The sequence below is a fragment of the Ranitomeya imitator genome, chromosome 8, assembly GCF_032444005.1.
Source record: "Ranitomeya imitator isolate aRanImi1 chromosome 8, aRanImi1.pri, whole genome shotgun sequence".
Lineage (NCBI taxonomy): Eukaryota > Metazoa > Chordata > Amphibia > Anura > Dendrobatidae > Ranitomeya > Ranitomeya imitator.
Window position 1 is genome coordinate 94,687,780 of NC_091289.1, and position 18,357 is coordinate 94,706,136.

Genomic DNA, 18,357 nt, shown 5'->3' on the forward strand with positions numbered 1-18,357 from the left:
CTCATGGTGATCTGTGGTGAACTCGGTGACTTTTTTCCTCATGGTACTGAGGTCCCCGCAGGTCAGCCCGGATGGGAATGCAGCCTCCGTAACCTGCGGTGACCTCAATGAGATGGAAGCAGCTCATTCATCAGTGGTTCTCAGCCTGGAAGGACACATCTTGACACAGTCCAGGTTGAAAACTTTTATCAGCAGAAATGGATTATGGTGATAGACAGGTGCAGGATGTTTTGTGTTTTTTTTATTACCAGAGATGTAGGCTTCAATGGAATGGGTGTTAGGGGAGTATAACTTTATTTCTAAATAAAAATGGAAAGCTGTGTTTTCCTTTCCACACAACAGTAATCTGAGAGGGGTTCTGCCCACCAGGACAGGGAACCTATAGGTTAAAAGGGGGCGGTCCCCTTAGTTTCCTCAGTTGGTTTCCTGTCCTGTGGAGAAGACTCTTCCCTGGGTCCAATCAGCCTCTATGTGGTCTCCATGGGAATGGCAGAGCATGGGACTCCAGAAGCAGCATCGAGTGTGCTCTGCCTGTTCAAACCCCTCCTCGTCCGGTGTGGATGGTGCGATCCCAGGGTCCGGGTAGTGCCGCTCTGGGTCGCGTGGGCGCGGGACAGGTGGAGATGAGACTCCCTGTGTTCATCCGGAGTAGCAGGCCTTTCCGGAGTCGGGCCTCCACACATGTACGCTGGCCAGTAACACGCCCTTGACCCAGAAGTACTTAACTTCCAGGGGAGCCCCGAGAGGTGCACCATGGATGTTGAAGTGAAGGGGCATGGCAAGGCCTTCTTAGTCCGGCAGCATAATAGGGCAATGTGCTGGAGAATTACTTTTCCAAGCGACGTTGAGCACCCACCAAGTGGTCACAAAGCAGCGCAAAAGTGGCAAAGGCAGCAACAGTGGTTGCTCTAGAGGGAGTGACACCACGGATGCCAGAAATGAACGGAGTCACCAAACTTTTAGAGCCTTTGAATCACGCGCTGTCTCCACCTCCTGAACTGGTACCCTACTAACAAGCTTCAGATGGTGAGTGCATACAATGGTCAACCTGGTTAGCTGAATCTCCCTTCTGTTGCTATGTATTCACAGGTAAAGAAATCTGTTAAAACCAAGCACAAAGTGTGCTTTATGCACAGAGCCCTGCCTAACGCTTCTCTAAAAAGGCTATGTCAGTCATGTATATGCCAGACCCTGGAGGAGGAAGCTCCTGTACGTATTTCTGATCAGAGAGGAGATTAGGAGTTCCCTTAAGGGGCGGAAAACCCATAAAAAGGAGGTTAGCTGAGTAGAGTCTGATTCAGGATCTAGTCTGAGGCAAGTTGAATCTGCAGTATCCTCTTCATCTTCCTCAGATGAGGAAGGGAGATCTTGTATTCCCATTGAGAATATGGAGGCATTGGTCAGCTCAGTCCGGTCCACCATGGGGATGGCTGAGGGGAAAGGGCTTAAGGCTGCTCAGGACCTGATGTTCACAGGCCTGTGCCAGAGGAATTGGAGATCCTTTCCTGTGAATGACATCAGTGCTGTGGAGTCGGTAAGCCACAGTTGCGACTCCGACTCCTGGATTTTATCATGTTCCGGCTCCAACTCCTTCATAAATGGCCAATTCGTAACAATAAATTTACTGTTGTCAAATATTAACATCGTGCTTATTCAGTTTCTCACCATCATATAAGTAATCATACCACTTAGAGCAAAAACTATATTTATTAGAATACAATTAGAGTATACCAAATAACTTTTCTAAACTTTTCTAAACTCTTGTAAGTAAATATGCAATAAACACTGTTATGCAGTTAATAAGAAGAAATCTATAAATTTGTCCTCAGAAAAAGTATTGCCTCTGTCAGATCCTCCTTCATGGATGCCCTCAAATCTGATCTAATTATTTTGAGAGCAGAGAACAACCTCTCTACACTAACTTGGGTTGGTGGCAAAGCAGTAACCACTCTGGCAACATCTCTGACAATGTCAGGATACAGAGGAATCGCTTGTTGCACTGTTATTTTTGATGAACGGTCAAATTTCTCAATTTCTTTTAGTGCACATGAAAAATTCTGCTGAAATGTACTGGCTGTGTTCTTTGATGGGGATGACTCTTCTATGCGGGAACGCTTTGCACGGTCATTGTGATCCAAATATTTTTCGAAATTAAATTCTTCATCTGTTGATGAGGGTGAAGATGTGGCAGGACGACCAAATTCTTCTTGTTCCTCCTGACTGTTCTGCAACCCTTTCATCCTTACTGCTATTTCAAACAGAGCTTCTTTTCCTTTAGTTAGCTGTTGATCATCTAGAAGAATCCGATGCATTGGGTCTACATAAACACCTGCCAAAAGAATGTTATTTTGTAATAGTAGCTCCTCTCCGTTTCATTGATGCAGCAATGCCACTTGCAATTAACCCTCTTTGGGACAGGCGAAACATCAGGTTCTTCCACTCCTTTAAGAAAATACCTGGAGTTAAGTCCTCTGCTTGTAATTTTTTAGTCACTGTAAATGGGTGCTCTAGCAATTTTTCCAGCTCAGTCACCTGATTCCACTGACTTTCATTTAGCGTCAGTTGAGGGTTAGCCATGTCTACAAGAAAGGTTTTCAGTTCAACCAAGCGCTGAATCATTAAAGGGAACCTGTCACCCCGAAATTCGCGGGTGAGGTAAGCCCACCGGCATCAGGGGCTTATCTACAGCATTCTGTAATGCTGTAGATAAGCCCCCGATGTTACCTGAAAGAGGAGAAAAAGATGTTATATTATACTCAACCAGGGGCGGTCCCGCTGCTGGTCAGATCAAACGGGCGTCTCTGGTCTGCTGCGGCGCCTCCCATCTTCATTACAAGACGTCCTCTTCTGATCTTCAGCCACGGCTCCGGCGCAGGCGTACTTTGCTCTGCCCTGTTGAGGGCAGACAAAGTACTGCAGTGCGCAGGCGCCGGGCCTCTGACCTTTCCGGCGCCTGAGCACTGCAGTACTATCCTCTGCCCTCAACAGGAACAGAACAGGAAGGACAAGTTCCTGTGGCGGCCGCTCCTCCCGGAGGGAGGCTCTCTGCCGCGATGCGGTTCCATGCGGCGCGGCATCCAGAGCGGTGTGGCGTCTGGCACGGCGTCTTCTAACGGAAGTCCCGGGGAACCGCGTCACTTCCGGTTTCGCGGCATCTGTTACCGTCACTTCCGGTGACGAGGTAAAGTGTGGGGAGAGTGTGTGCGCTCCAGCGTGGGACGCACAAGCAGCCGAATCGCTCCTAATCCAGCGTGGACGCTGCGGGGACCTGCTGCCAGGATCGTCATGGAAGGCACACCAGTGGAGGAAGGGGTGAGAGCGCATAGCGCTGTCCCCCCTATCCGCGCACATATACTCAGGTTCATCCTATTACTTCTCCCTATCTTATGTCATTTAAGGATAAGGGAACCCCCGCTGCCCCCCCTGCTCAAGTTAAGAAGTCCGGCAAATCATCTGGGAAAACCTATAGATGCCCTATATGCAACGTAAAGCTCCCGGACACTCATGCTAAGACCTTGTGTGCAGATTGCACTTCCAAGGTTATGAGGGATGAACAGCCGACACTTCTGTCAGAGATGAGGTCCCTAATACGGGAAGAAGTTCAGGCTTCTTTGTCCAGTATTGTGGAGAGGTCCAGCCCGGTTCCCAGCCACAAGAGAGCCAGACGGGAACAAGACATGAGCCAGAATATAGCTCTGAGGACCAGTCTGCCTCTGATAACTTTGCCTCAGAAGAGGAAAGGGAACTTCCTTCAGGGAGTCAGGACCACCAGAGAAAATACCTCTTCCAGGCCGAGGAGACGAATTAACTTGTGCAGGCGGTGTGGAGCACGATGCAGATTGAGGAGACATCTAAGCCTCAATCCAGGCAGGACCTGATGTTTGGGGGACTTATGTCACGTAGGCAGACAGTCTTCCCAGTTAGCGAGCATATCAAGGCCATGATACTGGAGGAGTGGAAGGAGGCAGAACGTCGGCTAGTTTTGACTAAGGACTTCAAAGCTCGCTTACCTTTCGAGCCAGAAGAAGTCAAACTTTAGGAGGAGATACCCAAAGTAGATGTTCCTGTGGCAAAGGTTGCTAAAAAGACAGCCATACCATTCGAGGACTCTTCAAATCTGTGCGATCCCATTGATCGGAAAGCCGACATACTGCTAAAAAGGGCTTGGGAATCATCTGCAGCCCTAATTAAGACCAACATAGCAGCCACCTCGGTAGCTCGGTCTATGTACCTATGGATGGGTCAATTGGAGGAACATCTATCCAATAAGACCCCTAGGCCTGATATATTAAGCTCCCTATCATGAGATCTGCCACGGCCTTCCTATCGGACATGACTGCTGAATCAGTCAGGTTCTCAGCTAGAAACTGTTCTTTATCCAATGCGGCTAGAAGGGCGGTCTGGCTAAGATCCTGGTCGGGGGATAATGCCTCAAAAACCAAATTATGCTCTATTCCTTTCTCAGGGGGCGAGAGTATTCGGTCCTTCCCTAGATACTATCTTCGAGTCAGCCTCTGATAAGAAAAAGGGTTTTCCAGAGGACAAACCAAAAAAAGGCCAGTCCTTTCGGAGAGGTTTTCCCTTCAGGAGACAGTCCGATTACAGAGGGGGTAGATCGAATAGAGGATTCAGTAGAGGTTTCCGTAACCAGGGCAATAGAAACAAGAGTTTCTTCTTTAGCCCATCCTCAAAGCCTAAGACGCAATGACGCCACCCTTATAGGGGGAAGGCTCCGCCACTTTGCGGAGAATTGGGCCCGAGTCACCCAAAATCAGTGGGTTCTTCGGACCGTGTCAGAAGTTTAGCATCGAGCTTTCCTCCCCTCCTCCGGACAGATACATCGTACCTACGATGGTCATGCAAAACTCTCCCATGATGTTAGACTTAGAGGACATGCTTTCCTCAGAGGTCATAATTCCAATGCCTCCACTAGAAGTAAGACGCGCACGATAATAAATTTGAAACCTCTAAATGCCTGGGTCAGGTACAAGAGGTTTCGCATGGAGTCCATTCGCTCTGCAATCCTCCTAATAGATCGGGACGCTGTGATTTGCACTCTCGACCTGAAGAGTGCCTATTATCAGGTCCCCGTCCACCCATCATCTCAAACTTCTGAGGTTTGCAGTGGTGCTGCCGTCCAGGACCTGTCACTACCAGTTCCAATGCCTTCCGTTCGGGCTTGCCTCAGCACCTCGTGTGTTTACAAAGCTGGTGTCGGAAATTGTCGCTTTCCTGAGAAACCAAGGGATCAAGATAGTCCCATATCTAGACGATTTTCTCCTGATCGCAAGAAAACCAGAGATTCTGTCAGATCACAGGAACCGAACTGTGTCCGTGATGGAGCAGTTAGGATGGATCATAAACTGGCAGAAATCCGACCTGACTCCGGAATGCAAAAAGACCTTCCTGGGAGTATGTCTGGATTCGAGAAACAGGATATCCCTGTTACTCGAGAACAAGTTGGAGGCAATCCAGTTCCAGATCAGGCTCCTATTAGAACGCAGAGCTTCAATAAGAACGGCCATGAAGGTACTAGGTCTGATGACGGCTTGCATACCATGTGTAAGATGGGCACAGTTCCATTCAAGACCTCTGCAAAGGTTAATCCTTTCCAAATGGGACCGTCGTCAGTCTTCTCTGGACAGTTCTTTAAGGCTGACGTATCCAGTACAAAGATCTCTACTCTGGTGGAAACAACCAGAGAAACTACGAGTCGGGGTGTTATGGTCTACCAATCCCTACGTAGTGGTAACTACAGATGCCTGGAGCTGGGGAGCCCACCTAAAGGGCAGGATCCTACAAGGGAGATGGCCAGCAGATGTCGTTCACAGCTCCTCCAACTTCAAAGAGTTGTATTCTGTCTGGGAGGCGTTAAGAAGGAACCAACACACCCTCAAAAATTGTCATATCAGGATACTATCCGACAATGTTACAGCGGTGTCTTTCCTGAAGCATCAGGGAGGCTCAAGACACTATCTGTTTCAGGAGCTTGCGGGAAGAATATTCCGTTGGGCAGAAAAATCGGTCCTATCCATTTCGGCAATCCACTTAGAAGGCTCTCAGAATGTCATACCAGACTATCTGAGCAGGAGACGGGTGTTTGCAACAGAGTGGGAACTCAATCAGGAGATCTTCCAAGATCTATGCCGTCACTGGGGAACTCCCAGTATAGACCTATTTGCAAACAGGAGGAACTCAAAGGTCTCAAGATTCTTCTCGCTAAACCCTCAAGATCTCCCAGAAGGGATAGATGCTTTAAGCCAGGAATGGACGGAACCTCTCTCCTACGTATTCCCGCCTCTAGCGCTGGTTCCAGCTGTTCTCAGGAAAATCAAAGAGGATCGTGCTAGTCATATTGATTGTACCATTTTGGCCGAGAAGGAGCTGGTTCTCTCTTCTGGTGGATCTGGCAATAGAGAGCCCAGTAGAGCTCCCTCTCAGGGCAGATGTAATCCACCAGGGTCCGGTGTACCACCCGAATCCAGAGAATCTCCATCTCTCTGCATGGATCCTGAAAGGAACATCCTGAAGGCAAGATCAGGTGATGGCTACTATCAAATTCAGCAGGAAGCCAGTCACATTGGCAATTTATTTTAAGATCTGGAAACGTTTCTGTCTGGAGGCAGGCGCTCCCGACTTACCCAGAATTTTAGATTTCCTGCAGGCTGGGTTTGACAAAGGTCTCAAACCAAGCACTTTGAAAGTGCAGGTCTCGGCACTTAGCTCTTTTTTCGACTATGCCCTAGCATCTCACCCGTGGATAGTTAGATTTATCAGAGCCACACAGAGGTTGCGCCCTACCATTAGACAATTGTCGCCGTCCTGGGACCTTAACCTGGTCCTCAAATTCCTCTGTAAAAATGTTTATGCCTTGGCAGATAGTATGCCCATTCCAGTCCTCACTCGTAAAACAGCATTTTTAGTGGCAATTACTATGGCTAAGAGGGTGGGGGAGATTCAAGCCCTATGCACTAGGGACCCATACCTTCAGATTAGAGAGGATAGTCTAATCCTTAAATTGGATCCCTCCTTTATTCCAAAGGTGGGATCGGTTAAAAACAGAAATCAGGAAATTGTGTTACCATCCTTCTGTAGTAACCCCACTAACGAAAAAGAAAAAGCCCTCCATTCCCTCGATGTCAGACAGACAGTTCTAGACTACCTAGCAGCCACTAACTCGTGGCGTTTTGACCCAAATTTGTTTATTTTATTTGGAGGGAAGAATAAGGGAAAGAAGGCCTCTAAGGCCTCTATTGCTCGTTGGATCACTTCGGTGATCTCTGAGGCTTATCAGTCTCCCTCCTCAAGGGCTCCCTCCTCCAGGGGGTCTCCATGCGCATTCTACTTGAGGGATAGCTACTTCTCGGGCTGAGAGAGCAGGTGCTTCTCTTGAACAGATCTGTAAAGCAGCAAGTTGGGCTAGCGCTAAAACATTTTGGAGACACTATAAGCTTGATGTTTTGTCTGGTCAACATACTGCATTTGGGAGAAAGGTTCTCCAGGCGGTAATCCCACCCTAAGGAGGTGCTTTGGTACTCTCCAGGGTGCTGTCAGGAGGGACGTCCTGGAAAATAGGTATTAAGCTTACCGTTAATTATGTTTCCAGGAGTCCATACTGACAGCATTGGTAGTTCCCTCCCTGGTTATTTTGTTATCCTCTATGTAAGAAAGCCTGACATAAGACGTATTATGTTCCTGGCATAAAATGTATTGCATATTATGTTTGACATATGATGAAATATGTTCCTGACTGTTGATGTATATATTTATTTTCTATTAAAGTCTTTTCTGCATTTCCATGAGGTGGTTCTTTTTACAACACTGAGGATTGGGGGTGGGACATGCCCTTTTGAACTCTCGTGTGTTTCCTGTCCCAGCAAGGGGGAGGAAGACGTCCTCCAGGGTGCTGTCAGTATGGACTCCTGGAAACATTAACGGTAAGCTTAATACCTTTTTTTTGGGTGGGGGGGTTTGTGTTCTGGGAAGCCTTGGTGGGCTCATATGGCGTGGTGTTGGGTGACCTGTCAGGGTCCGGCTGCACTGTCAGAGTCCATAGTGCTCGTAGAGTGTGCAGCCATGCCAGAGTCCATAGTGCTTGTAGAGCGGAAGGCCATGCCAGGGTCCATTGTGCTTGTAGAGTGGGCAGCCATATCAGAGCCCATAGTGCTCGTAGAGCGTGCAGCCATGCCAGACTCCATAGTGCTCGTAGAGTGTGCAGCCATGCCAGATTCAATAGTGCTCGTAGAGTGTGCAGCCATGCCAGAGTCCATAGTGCTCGTAGAGCGTGCAGCCATGCCAGAGTCCATAGTGCTCGTAGAGTGCAGCCATGCCAGAGTCCATAGCGCTCGTAGAAAGGAAGGCCATGCCAGGGTCCTGCTGCATCGTGGCGGTACGGAAGGCCATGCCGGGGTGTTGCTCCTCATCAGAAGAAATTCTGATGCATGTAGAAAGAAAGAAATGCAAGAAATTAGGACATGTAGAGATAGAAAATAAAGGCATTGGCTAGGATATACTCACATTCTTCAGTGTCTTGTTTTCCTCCAAGATGTAGCCTGTGTCTCATCTGCTTAAGTGTCTGCTGAGTTGTGACCTGCAAATGTCCACTACCTTCCTTTATCACCTACTATGTGGGGGGTGGCTTATCAGTGTCTAGACAAGTTTTTCTCTTGTGTAACGCATGCATTCACGAACACAAGCAAACGCATGTGCTTGTGAATGCATGCGTTCATATAGACAGCAATGCATTTTTTTGTCGCAATCCATACGCAATAGACCGCATACCTTTCCAGGCGGCAAATTGACGCCTCTAAAATTTACTACATGTTGCATTTCCGCACCAAGCCGCAAACGACGAAACGACGCATGCGGCGTCAAACGCGGCAAAACGCGAACAATCAAAAACGCATGCGTTCCTAATGTTAAATATAGGAATACACAATGCATGCGGTAGAAACGCAAATGTGAAACCAGCCTAACTTTGTCCCTGACAAAATATCTTGCAACTGATGGCTGCAAAGTTCTCTGCTCCTTTGTTTGGCTGGAAGAGCTGGGCACTGGTTCATTGGTTTGGATGCAGTCTTTCTCATCCACTGCTTTCAGTACTTCTGGATGAAAGCGCTGTAAATGTCTCTTTAGATTAGAAGCTCTGGTAGGAGCATTGTTATCTTTGCCTGAATATGCACTGATCTTGGCTTCACAGCATTTGTTTTCATCTGGATCATTTGTCATACACTGGCAGACATAATGTTTTCTATCTTGAGTGATGGTGAAATGTTCAAATACAGCTGATTTAATGTGACGCTTCTTTGACATTCTCAGGTTTTTAATTCTGCATTCACAATCCAAATGACAATTGTTTTTCCTAAAAACAATTGTACAAAATTATTGCCAGGTCGTACAACTGATATAGTAGTCAGTAATACTGTTATTCCTCGTGTACTCAGTTAACTGATGCAAAGTTTGTTGAAAGGATAATACTTCTTACAGTCTTCCTCTTCTGAATAACAGCTGTGAGATGCTTGGAAGAAGCACACCAAACATCTAGTCTAGAGGAGGAGCTGTACTACTAAGAATTTGCAACACATTTTCACTTTCAGTTTCATACATTGTAAGTAGGGGGGTTAGGGCAGCATGAGGTTAACCAAGTATAAGATTAGATGAGGGCAGTGGAGAACAGTGACACACAAGAAGTAAGAAATGTCTCTATCTCCGGCAGAACTGCTTATCACTGTTGTTCATAGTTTGATAGAACATATATATTTGAGTAACATTTATAAAATTCATATGAAAGTTAAATTATTAAATATTAATACATTTTTTTTTTTTAAAGCTGGAGTCTGAGTCGGTACATTTCTACCGACTCCAACCAAAACTAACTCTGACTCCATGACTCCGGCTCCACAGCCCTGAATGAGATGGTGAAAAGCCTCGTGAGAAAGAAGTGGGAGAAGGAGGACAGCCGGTGGTTCTTGCCATCCTCCTCAAAACGTAAATACCCCTTTCATGATAATTTGTTAGCAGAATGGGTGAAAGTTCCCAAAGTCGATGCTGCAGTGGCTTCTTCATCAAAATAGTTAGCATTGCCCCTAGAAATCAGAGGTCTCCTAAAGGATCCATCTGATAGGAAGGCAGAAATGTTTCTGAAGCGGGCCTGGAAATCATTGGCTGGGGCATTCAAACCAGCTACTGCGAGCACCTGTAGCGCCAGGTCGATGATGGCTTGGCAGGACCACCTGGAGAACCAGATACGATCCGGAACACCCAGAGACAAATTACTGGACTCCTGTCCGCAGATTAGTGGAGAGGCAACCTATCTAGCAGATGCTTCTGCAGATTCATTGCGGTTAGCTGCCTGGTCTGCTGGTTTGTCCAATGCTGCCCGCCAAGCCCTCTGGTTAAAGAGCTGGAAGGGGGATGCACACGCTAAAACCAAATTGCCATTCCATGCTGGGGTGAGTACTTATTTGGCCCTGTGCTGGATAAAATCCTCGCAAAGGCAGGTGACAGGAAAAAAGGGTTTCATAAACTCTTTACCCCTCCTTTCAGGAACACCTTTAGGAAGCCTTCATCTTTCCAGAAGAAGTATAAAAGCTGAGACTGGGAGCCGAAACAGAGCCCCTTTGGTGGGGCCTAATTGTCCAAAAATAGGTGCAAGTATCGCTAACCCTGATCTCCCGGTGGGCGGTAGATTGACATTTCTTTAAACAATGGCCCATATAACGTCCAACACCTGGATTCTCGATATAGTGTCATCCGGGCTAAAATTGGAATCCCGTAGTATTCATCCGGACTCCTTCATATTAACAACTTTTAAGGGACTCCCCTGATCGGCAACGGGCCCTGGAATTGGAAATTCTGCAGTTAATGGATAAACCTGTTCTTGAGGACCAAGAGTGGAGGGGTTTTATTCTCCTGTTCTTGGTCTCCAACCTCATGGTTCATTCAGAATGAAGCGGAATTCATTTTAAAGGCATGAGCCATTAGGAATGGAATCCATAAGTTCTATAACCAAACTTCTGTTTCCCAGGTGCTTCATGACGGTCCTTGACCTAAAGGATGCATATTATCACCTGCCTATATACAGGGACCACTAACAATACCTGAGTGGCAGTACGGCTGGGTGATCAGATTAGACCCTTTCAGTTGGCCGCTTTGCCATTTGGTCTATCCATGGCACCATGTGTGTTCACCGAGGTGATGACTCATTTTAGGGAACGAGATACCCTGGTTTTTCCATACCTGTATGATTTCCTTATAATAGGGAGGTCGGCCTTTCAGTGCAGTACCCAGCTGAGCCATATAATATCATCCCTACAGGGTCTGGGTTCAATCTGAAAAAATCAAGACTAGCTCATTCAAACCTTCAAAGGTTCCTTGGCCTCCTCTTGGATTTGGTAGCTCAATGTTTATTCCAGAGGACAAAAGGCTAAGCATCATCCACAAAGTCGGGAAGATAATGGACAATCCGCATCTATCTTTGAGAGATGAAATGTCCCTGCTGGGTTCTCTGACGTCTTGTATGCCAGCTGTGCAGTGGGCCCAATTTTCACACCAGGACTCTACAGAATGAGTTGCTCGAAGCAGAAAAGAGGTTGCAGGGCCACCTCGACGGAAGAATGCCGTTGTCAGTCGCCACAGTGGACAATCTATCCTAGTGGCTAAACCTGCTGCATCTGTCCAAAGGGGTGCCGTGGGAAATAAAACCTGACAGTATAGTCACGACAGATGCCAGTCCCTTGAGGTGGGGAGCTCACATGCGAGACAACACTAGCCCAGGGGAAGTGGATGACCAGGCAGGCACAGGGTTCCTCAAACTTGAAGGAATTAAGGGCAGTGAAGTATGCGCTTCTCGAGTCTACCGATTCTGCAAAACATGCACAGATACACACCGACAACACTACAGTGGTGACATATCTGAATCGTCGGGGGGGGCAAGGTCACAATTACTAATGTCCACCGCAGACTACCTACTCCCCTTGGCCAAGAATCGCCTCCTCTCCCTGTCGGCACTTGACATCAGAGGGGAACATAATGTTCAGGCAGACTCTCATTTGACACTCCCTACACCAGGGGGAATGGGCCATAGACCGACAGATTTTCAGATGGATCGTACGGCTATGGGGCCTCCCGGACATAGACATTTTTGCCACAAGGAGCAACAGGCAGGTCAGGAGGCTTGCGTCACTACAAGCATCAGACCGGCCAGAGGTATAGTAGTTGTGAGGAAAATGTATGTCACGATAATGTAAAAACCATAGCTGAGGAATTTTTGCACTTCTGACCATGGTCCCAAAAGCATGGCAGCTGTGAAACCCCCCTCTCTCTCCCCCCCACCCCTGAATACAAAAAAACAGCCCTATGGCAGACACTGGGTAATTTGAAGCTAGTGTGTGAGCAGGGTGTGGCTTTAAACTGCAGGTGACTAATCCTGCAAAGCCACCTGTGGTCCCTCCCTTCTCAGTCAGGAATTTCTTTGTCTCCAGGGTCTGAAAACATAAAGATCTCTGACCTCAGTGAATATCATTAACCAGCCCTTTAGTGATGTCCAGAGGCTGGAGTATATAAGCCCCCACACTTAACCCAGATGGGAGTCTGAGGTTTTTTTTGCCTGAGGAGCTGTACTATGCACTGGGATATTTGGGAGCTCTGCCTGCAGCATGGTTTTGCCTGACATGAACTGAGAACATGAGTGTTACCTTTCTTCTTTATTCCATGTTATTTTATAATTACTTGTACATATTTTCATTTGTCTCATATTGTAACAGCCTTGTAATATTGTCTATAAACACTGCCTAATCTTTTGGAGTAAAATATATAAATTATTAGTTTCGTTCTTCCTGTTCTAAAACGTACCCTAAGTCTTCTGAAGGGAATTACGCTACTGTTTTGGGTTAGCTTCAGACCCGTTTAATTGAAGCTGGTGGCAGCATACCGTGTGATGTGTCTTTAGGTGTCGTTGTAGCGACGGCGGCGTTGATAATTATTGTTCCTGCCTGAGCGGGAGTAGTTATATCGCGTCGCTGCAGCGTGCCCAATAGCCCAAAGAAACAAGTATAGAAAGGAGCATTCCCTAATAAAGAAGCAGTGCTACTAGAACGGCAGAAAAAGGAGCCTATTAAGCAATATAGGAGACATATGGGAATACATGCATCCACATGTGCCGATGGAATAAAGGCCTAAAGCACAAAAATAGGCCCTTGAGCCAAGATATATCACCAAGTTAGGTCGTACAGTGAGTGCCGTCAGCCGTCAAAAGATCAGTAAAAAGAGAAGATAGTCCCGGGACCCAGAAAGTGTGGGGAGAGCTCCATAGGTACAGGAGTGCTCAGCCACGTCGCTCTGCGGAGTGAGACGGCTGAGAAATCCCTAGCAGGGACAAGTGTCGGTGTTACAGGAAATGGGAAGAAGCATGGGAACCGTGAGAAAGGTGATGCCATGAAATTAACCAGTGCCACAGAGGAAGGTAACTGGCCCATAAGTAGCACTGCCCCTGTAGTGTTGGGGGTGGATGGGGAGGTAGAGCCCATAGCAGCGCCGGCTGATGGGTCTGTAGAAATCCCCCGGGAGACAGCCTACGTAGCTGCTGTCACCCGCAGTCAGTGCCCGGAACGCAGATAACTGCCTTGCGGACCCTCCTCAGTCATCATTGCGACTGAACCAGAGGTGGACCCAGAGCAGGTCCAAGAGGGTTCCCGTGGGGAAGGGACCCTGACATCGCTTCTAGCTTCCCCTAGCCAGGAGTTTCAGGCTGCTCTGCGCACAGATGCAAGCCTAGAGAGTTTGAGACTACTCGCCGAGATGCCCACCTCCGTGACTGGTAAGGAGAAGGTGTTCTGGGAACGAGGAAGGTTGTACCGGGAGACAGTACCCGGAGAATCGCAAAAGGAGTGGATGAGGGAAAGACAGCTGGTCGTCCCGCAGCAATTCCGGGGTGAGTTGTTACGGATTGCCCATGAGATCCCGCTAGCTGGACACTTGGGGATCAGCAAAACTTAAGGTACCGTCACACTGAACGATATCGCTAGCGATCTGTGACGTTGCAGCGTCCTGGCTAGCGATATCGTTGAGTTTGACCCGCAGCAGCGATCAGGATCCTGCTGTGCCATCGTTGGTCGGCGCAGAAAGTCCAGCACTTTATTTCATCGCTGGACCTCCCGCAGACATCGCTGAATCGGCGTGTGTGACGCCGATTCAGCGATGTCTTCACTGGTAACCAGGGTAAACATCGGGTTACTAAGCGCAGGGCCTCGCTTAGTAACCCGATGTTTATCCTGGTTACCAGCATAAACGTAAAAAAAAAAAAACACTACATACTTACATTCCGGTGTCTGTCCCCCAGCGCTGTGCTTCTCTGCACTGGCTGTGAGCGCCGGCCAGCCGGAAAGCACAGCGGTGACGTCACCGCTCTGCTTTACGGCTGGCCGGTGCTGACAGTGCAGAGGAAAGCACAGCGCCGGAGGACAGACATGGAATGTAAGTATCTAGTGTTTGGTTTTTTTTACGTTTACTCTGGTAACCAGGGTAAACATCGGGTTACTAAGCGCGGCCCTGCGCTTAGTAACCCGATGTTTACCCTGGTTACCAGGGGACTTCGGGATCGTTGGTCGCTGGAGAGCTGTCTGTGTGACCGCTCTCCAGCGACCAAACGGCGACGCTGCAGCGATCGACATAGTTGTCGGTATCGCTGCAGCGTCGCTTAGTGTGACGGTACCCTAAGGCCCGGCTGTCTCAACACCTCTATTAGCCTAAGATGGGGACAGATATGTCAAACTACTGCCGCTCCTGTATCACCTGTCAAAGAGTGGGGAAGGTGGGGCCTGCTCTTAAGGCTCCCCTGATCCCTTTGCCAGTGATAGAGGAGCCTTTCCAGATGATTGCAGTGGACATTGTGGGCCCGCTGGCCATCCCCAGCAGCTCTGGAAAGCAATACATCCTTACTGTGGTGGACTACGCTACCCGGTACCCAGAGGCAGTAGCTCTGTCATCAACTAGGGCAGATAAGGTGGTGGATGCCCTGTTGGCTATCTTTTCACATGTAGGATTTCCCAGGGAGATGCTTACTGATCAAGGGACCCAATTCAATTTAATGGAGGCTCTCTGTAAGAGAATGCAGGTGAAGCACCTGGTATCGAGTGCGTATCACCCACAGACTAATGGCTTGTGTGAATGCTTCAATGGTAACCTCAAACAGATGCTACGCATGCTGGTTGAGACCCAAGGGCGCGACTGGGAGCGGTACCTGCCACACCTGCTATTCGCTTACCGAGAGGTTCCGCAGGCCTCGACGGGGTTCTCCCGCTTCGAGCTCCTGTACGGCAGGCGAGTCCGGGGACCCCTTGGGTTGGTAAGAGAATCCTGGGAAGAGGAGTCGAACCCTTCTGAAGTGTCCATAGTGGAGTATGTCATGCGCTTCCGTGACAAGATGCAGACCTTGACGCAGTTGGTGCATGACAACATGACGCAGGCTCAGGCTGACCAGAAGCACTGGTACGACCAGAACGCCCAGGAGCCGACCTACCACGTGGGCCAAAAGGTGTGGGTGCTGGTCCCCGAGCCAACGGATAAGCTTCAGGCAGCCTGGGAGGGCCCGTACGTCATCCACCAACAGCTCAACCCGGTCACTTACTTGGTCACTCTTGACCACGCTCGGGGTAGGCGAAAGGCCTTTCACATCAACATGATGAAGGCTCATCATGAACGTGAACCTTTCGTCCTACCGGTCTGCAGCTTGCCCGAAGACGGGGAGGAAGACACCCTCCTGGACATGTTGGCCCAATCAAAGGCCGGTGGGTCCATTGAGGACGTGGAGGTAAGCGCCTCACTAACCGCTTGACCAAGTTGCGGACCAAGCTGGAACCCTTCCGGGCCGTTTTCTCCAGCCGACCTGGAAGGACTGAGTTAGCAGTTCAAGAGGTGGACACCAGGAATCATGCCCCACTACGGCGAACACCTTATCGAATCTCCGACCAGGTGCAGCAGGTTATGCAGCAGGAGATCGATGAGATGTTACAGCTGGGGGTGATTCAACGGTCAAAGAGTGTGTGGGCCTCACCTGTAGTATTGCATGCTTTAAGGTTCTTTTTTGTGTAATATAACACATCCAAAAATTGATAAAACATTCTCCATGGTTAAATCTCAGCCATACACTTCCGTAGTGTGGAGTACATTTCTGTTATCTCTAAAACCTGAGAAAAAGCATTGAACCATTTTAGATTGAATCTGATTGTCTTCCATACACATTTGCTTTCTTTCTGTTATATTACGGTGGAGTCAACTCCCAAAAAAACACTTTGATTGCTGTAGGTGACAATTTATTTTTTTTTAATAAAAATCCCAATTTGCTGGGAGCCACGGTACACCACTAATGAAAACATAGTGGTTCTAACAGGTCGACTGTTGGATAGCAGATAATGTTTCCAGCAGGCATGGAAGCACCACAGTCTTCCACACGGTCCAGTGTCACCAGCCTAAAGTCTGGATTACTTAATCCTCACATCCTCCTTCCTCTCACCATGTTGAGCCCCAGGAGATTAGTGATCCCACACTTGGACGCTCAAAGTAGCTCTTTAATACATAATTTCTTTGAGGGACAGGACTGCATGACTAATGATGCACAAACCTTAGAGCAGCTGCAAGAACAAGGTGGTGAACTGCAAATTTGGGATGAGGAAGATTTCTCATGGTGATCTGTGGTGAACTCGGTGACTTTTTTCCTCATGGTACTGAGGTCCCCGCAGGTCAGCCCGGATGGGAATGCAGCCTCCGTAACCTGCGGTGACCTCAATGAGATGGAAGCAGCTCATTCATCAGTGGTTCTCAGCCTGGAAGGACACATCTTGACACAGTCCAGGTTGAAAACTTTTATCAGCAGAAATGGATTATGGTGATAGACAGGTGCAGGATGTTTTGTGTTTTTTTTATTACCAGAGATGTAGGCTTCAATGGAATGGGTGTTAGGGGAGTATAACTTTATTTCTAAATAAAAATGGAAAGCTGTGTTTTCCTTTCCACACAACAGTAATCTGAGAGGGGTTCTGCCCACCAGGACAGGGAACCTATAGGTTAAAAGGGGGCGGTCCCCTTAGTTTCCTCAGTTGGTTTCCTGTCCTGTGGAGAAGACTCTTCCCTGGGTCCAATCAGCCTCTATGTGGTCTCCATGGGAATGGCAGAGCATGGGACTCCAGAAGCAGCATCGAGTGTGCTCTGCCTGTTCAAACCCCTCCTCGTCCGGTGTGGATGGTGCGATCCCAGGGTCCGGGTAGTGCCGCTCTGGGTCGCGTGGGCGCGGGACAGGTGGAGATGAGACTCCCTGTGTTCATCCGGAGTAGCAGGCCTTTCCGGAGTCGGGCCTCCACACATGTACGCTGGCCAGTAACACGCCCTTGACCCAGAAGTACTTAACTTCCAGGGGAGCCCCGAGAGGTGCACCATGGATGTTGAAGTGAAGGGGCATGGCAAGGCCTTCTTAGTCCGGCAGCATAATAGGGCAATGTGCTGGAGAATTACTTTTCCAAGCGACGTTGAGCACCCACCAAGTGGTCACAAAGCAGCGCAAAAGTGGCAAAGGCAGCAACAGTGGTTGCTCTAGAGGGAGTGACACCACGGATGCCAGAAATGAACGGAGTCACCAAACTTTTAGAGCCTTTGAATCACGCGCTGTCTCCACCTCCTGAACTGGTACCCTACTAACAAGCTTCAGATGGTGAGTGCATACAATGGTCAACCTGGTTAGCTGAATCTCCCTTCTGTTGCTATGTATTCACAGGTAAAGAAATCTGTTAAAACCAAGCACAAAGTGTGCTTTATGCACAGAGCCCTGCCTAACGCTTCTCTAAAAAGGCTATGTCAGTCATGTATATGCCAGACCCTGGAGGAGGAAGCTCCTGTACGTATTTCTGATCAGAGAGGAGATTAGGAGTTCCCTTAAGGGGCGGAAAACCCATAAAAAGGAGGTTAGCTGAGTAGAGTCTGATTCAGGATCTAGTCTGAGGCAAGTTGAATCTGCAGTATCCTCTTCATCTTCCTCAGATGAGGAAGGGAGATCTTGTATTCCCATTGAGAATATGGAGGCATTGGTCAGCTCAGTCCGGTCCACCATGGGGATGGCTGAGGGGAAAGGGCTTAAGGCTGCTCAGGACCTGATGTTCACAGGCCTGTGCCAGAGGAATTGGAGATCCTTTCCTGTGAATGACATCAGTGCTGTGGAGTCGGTAAGCCACAGTTGCGACTCCGACTCCTGGATTTTATCATGTTCCGGCTCCAACTCCTTCATAAATGGCCAATTCGTAACAATAAATTTACTGTTGTCAAATATTAACATCGTGCTTATTCAGTTTCTCACCATCATATAAGTAATCA

At 48.4% G+C, this 18,357-nt stretch overlaps 1 protein-coding gene across 1 annotated transcript; it reads left to right on the forward strand.

The window, feature by feature from the left end:
* Positions 1-4,477: 4,477 nt before the first annotated feature.
* On the forward strand, positions 4,478-12,807 carry LOC138647863 (uncharacterized). Its single transcript, XM_069737170.1, has 2 exons — positions 4,478-9,987; positions 12,483-12,807. The coding sequence occupies exon 1, from the start codon at positions 5,338-5,340 to the stop codon at positions 6,595-6,597; it is 1,260 nt and encodes a 419-aa protein (XP_069593271.1). The 5' UTR covers positions 4,478-5,337; the 3' UTR covers positions 6,598-9,987; positions 12,483-12,807.
* The last annotated feature ends 5,550 nt before the right edge of the window (positions 12,808-18,357 follow it).

Excerpts from the sequence above, each read along its gene's own strand:
- LOC138647863 (XM_069737170.1), top strand. The coding sequence starts at position 5,338 with ATGGAGCAGTTAGGATGGATCATAAACTGGCAGAAATCCGACCTGACT.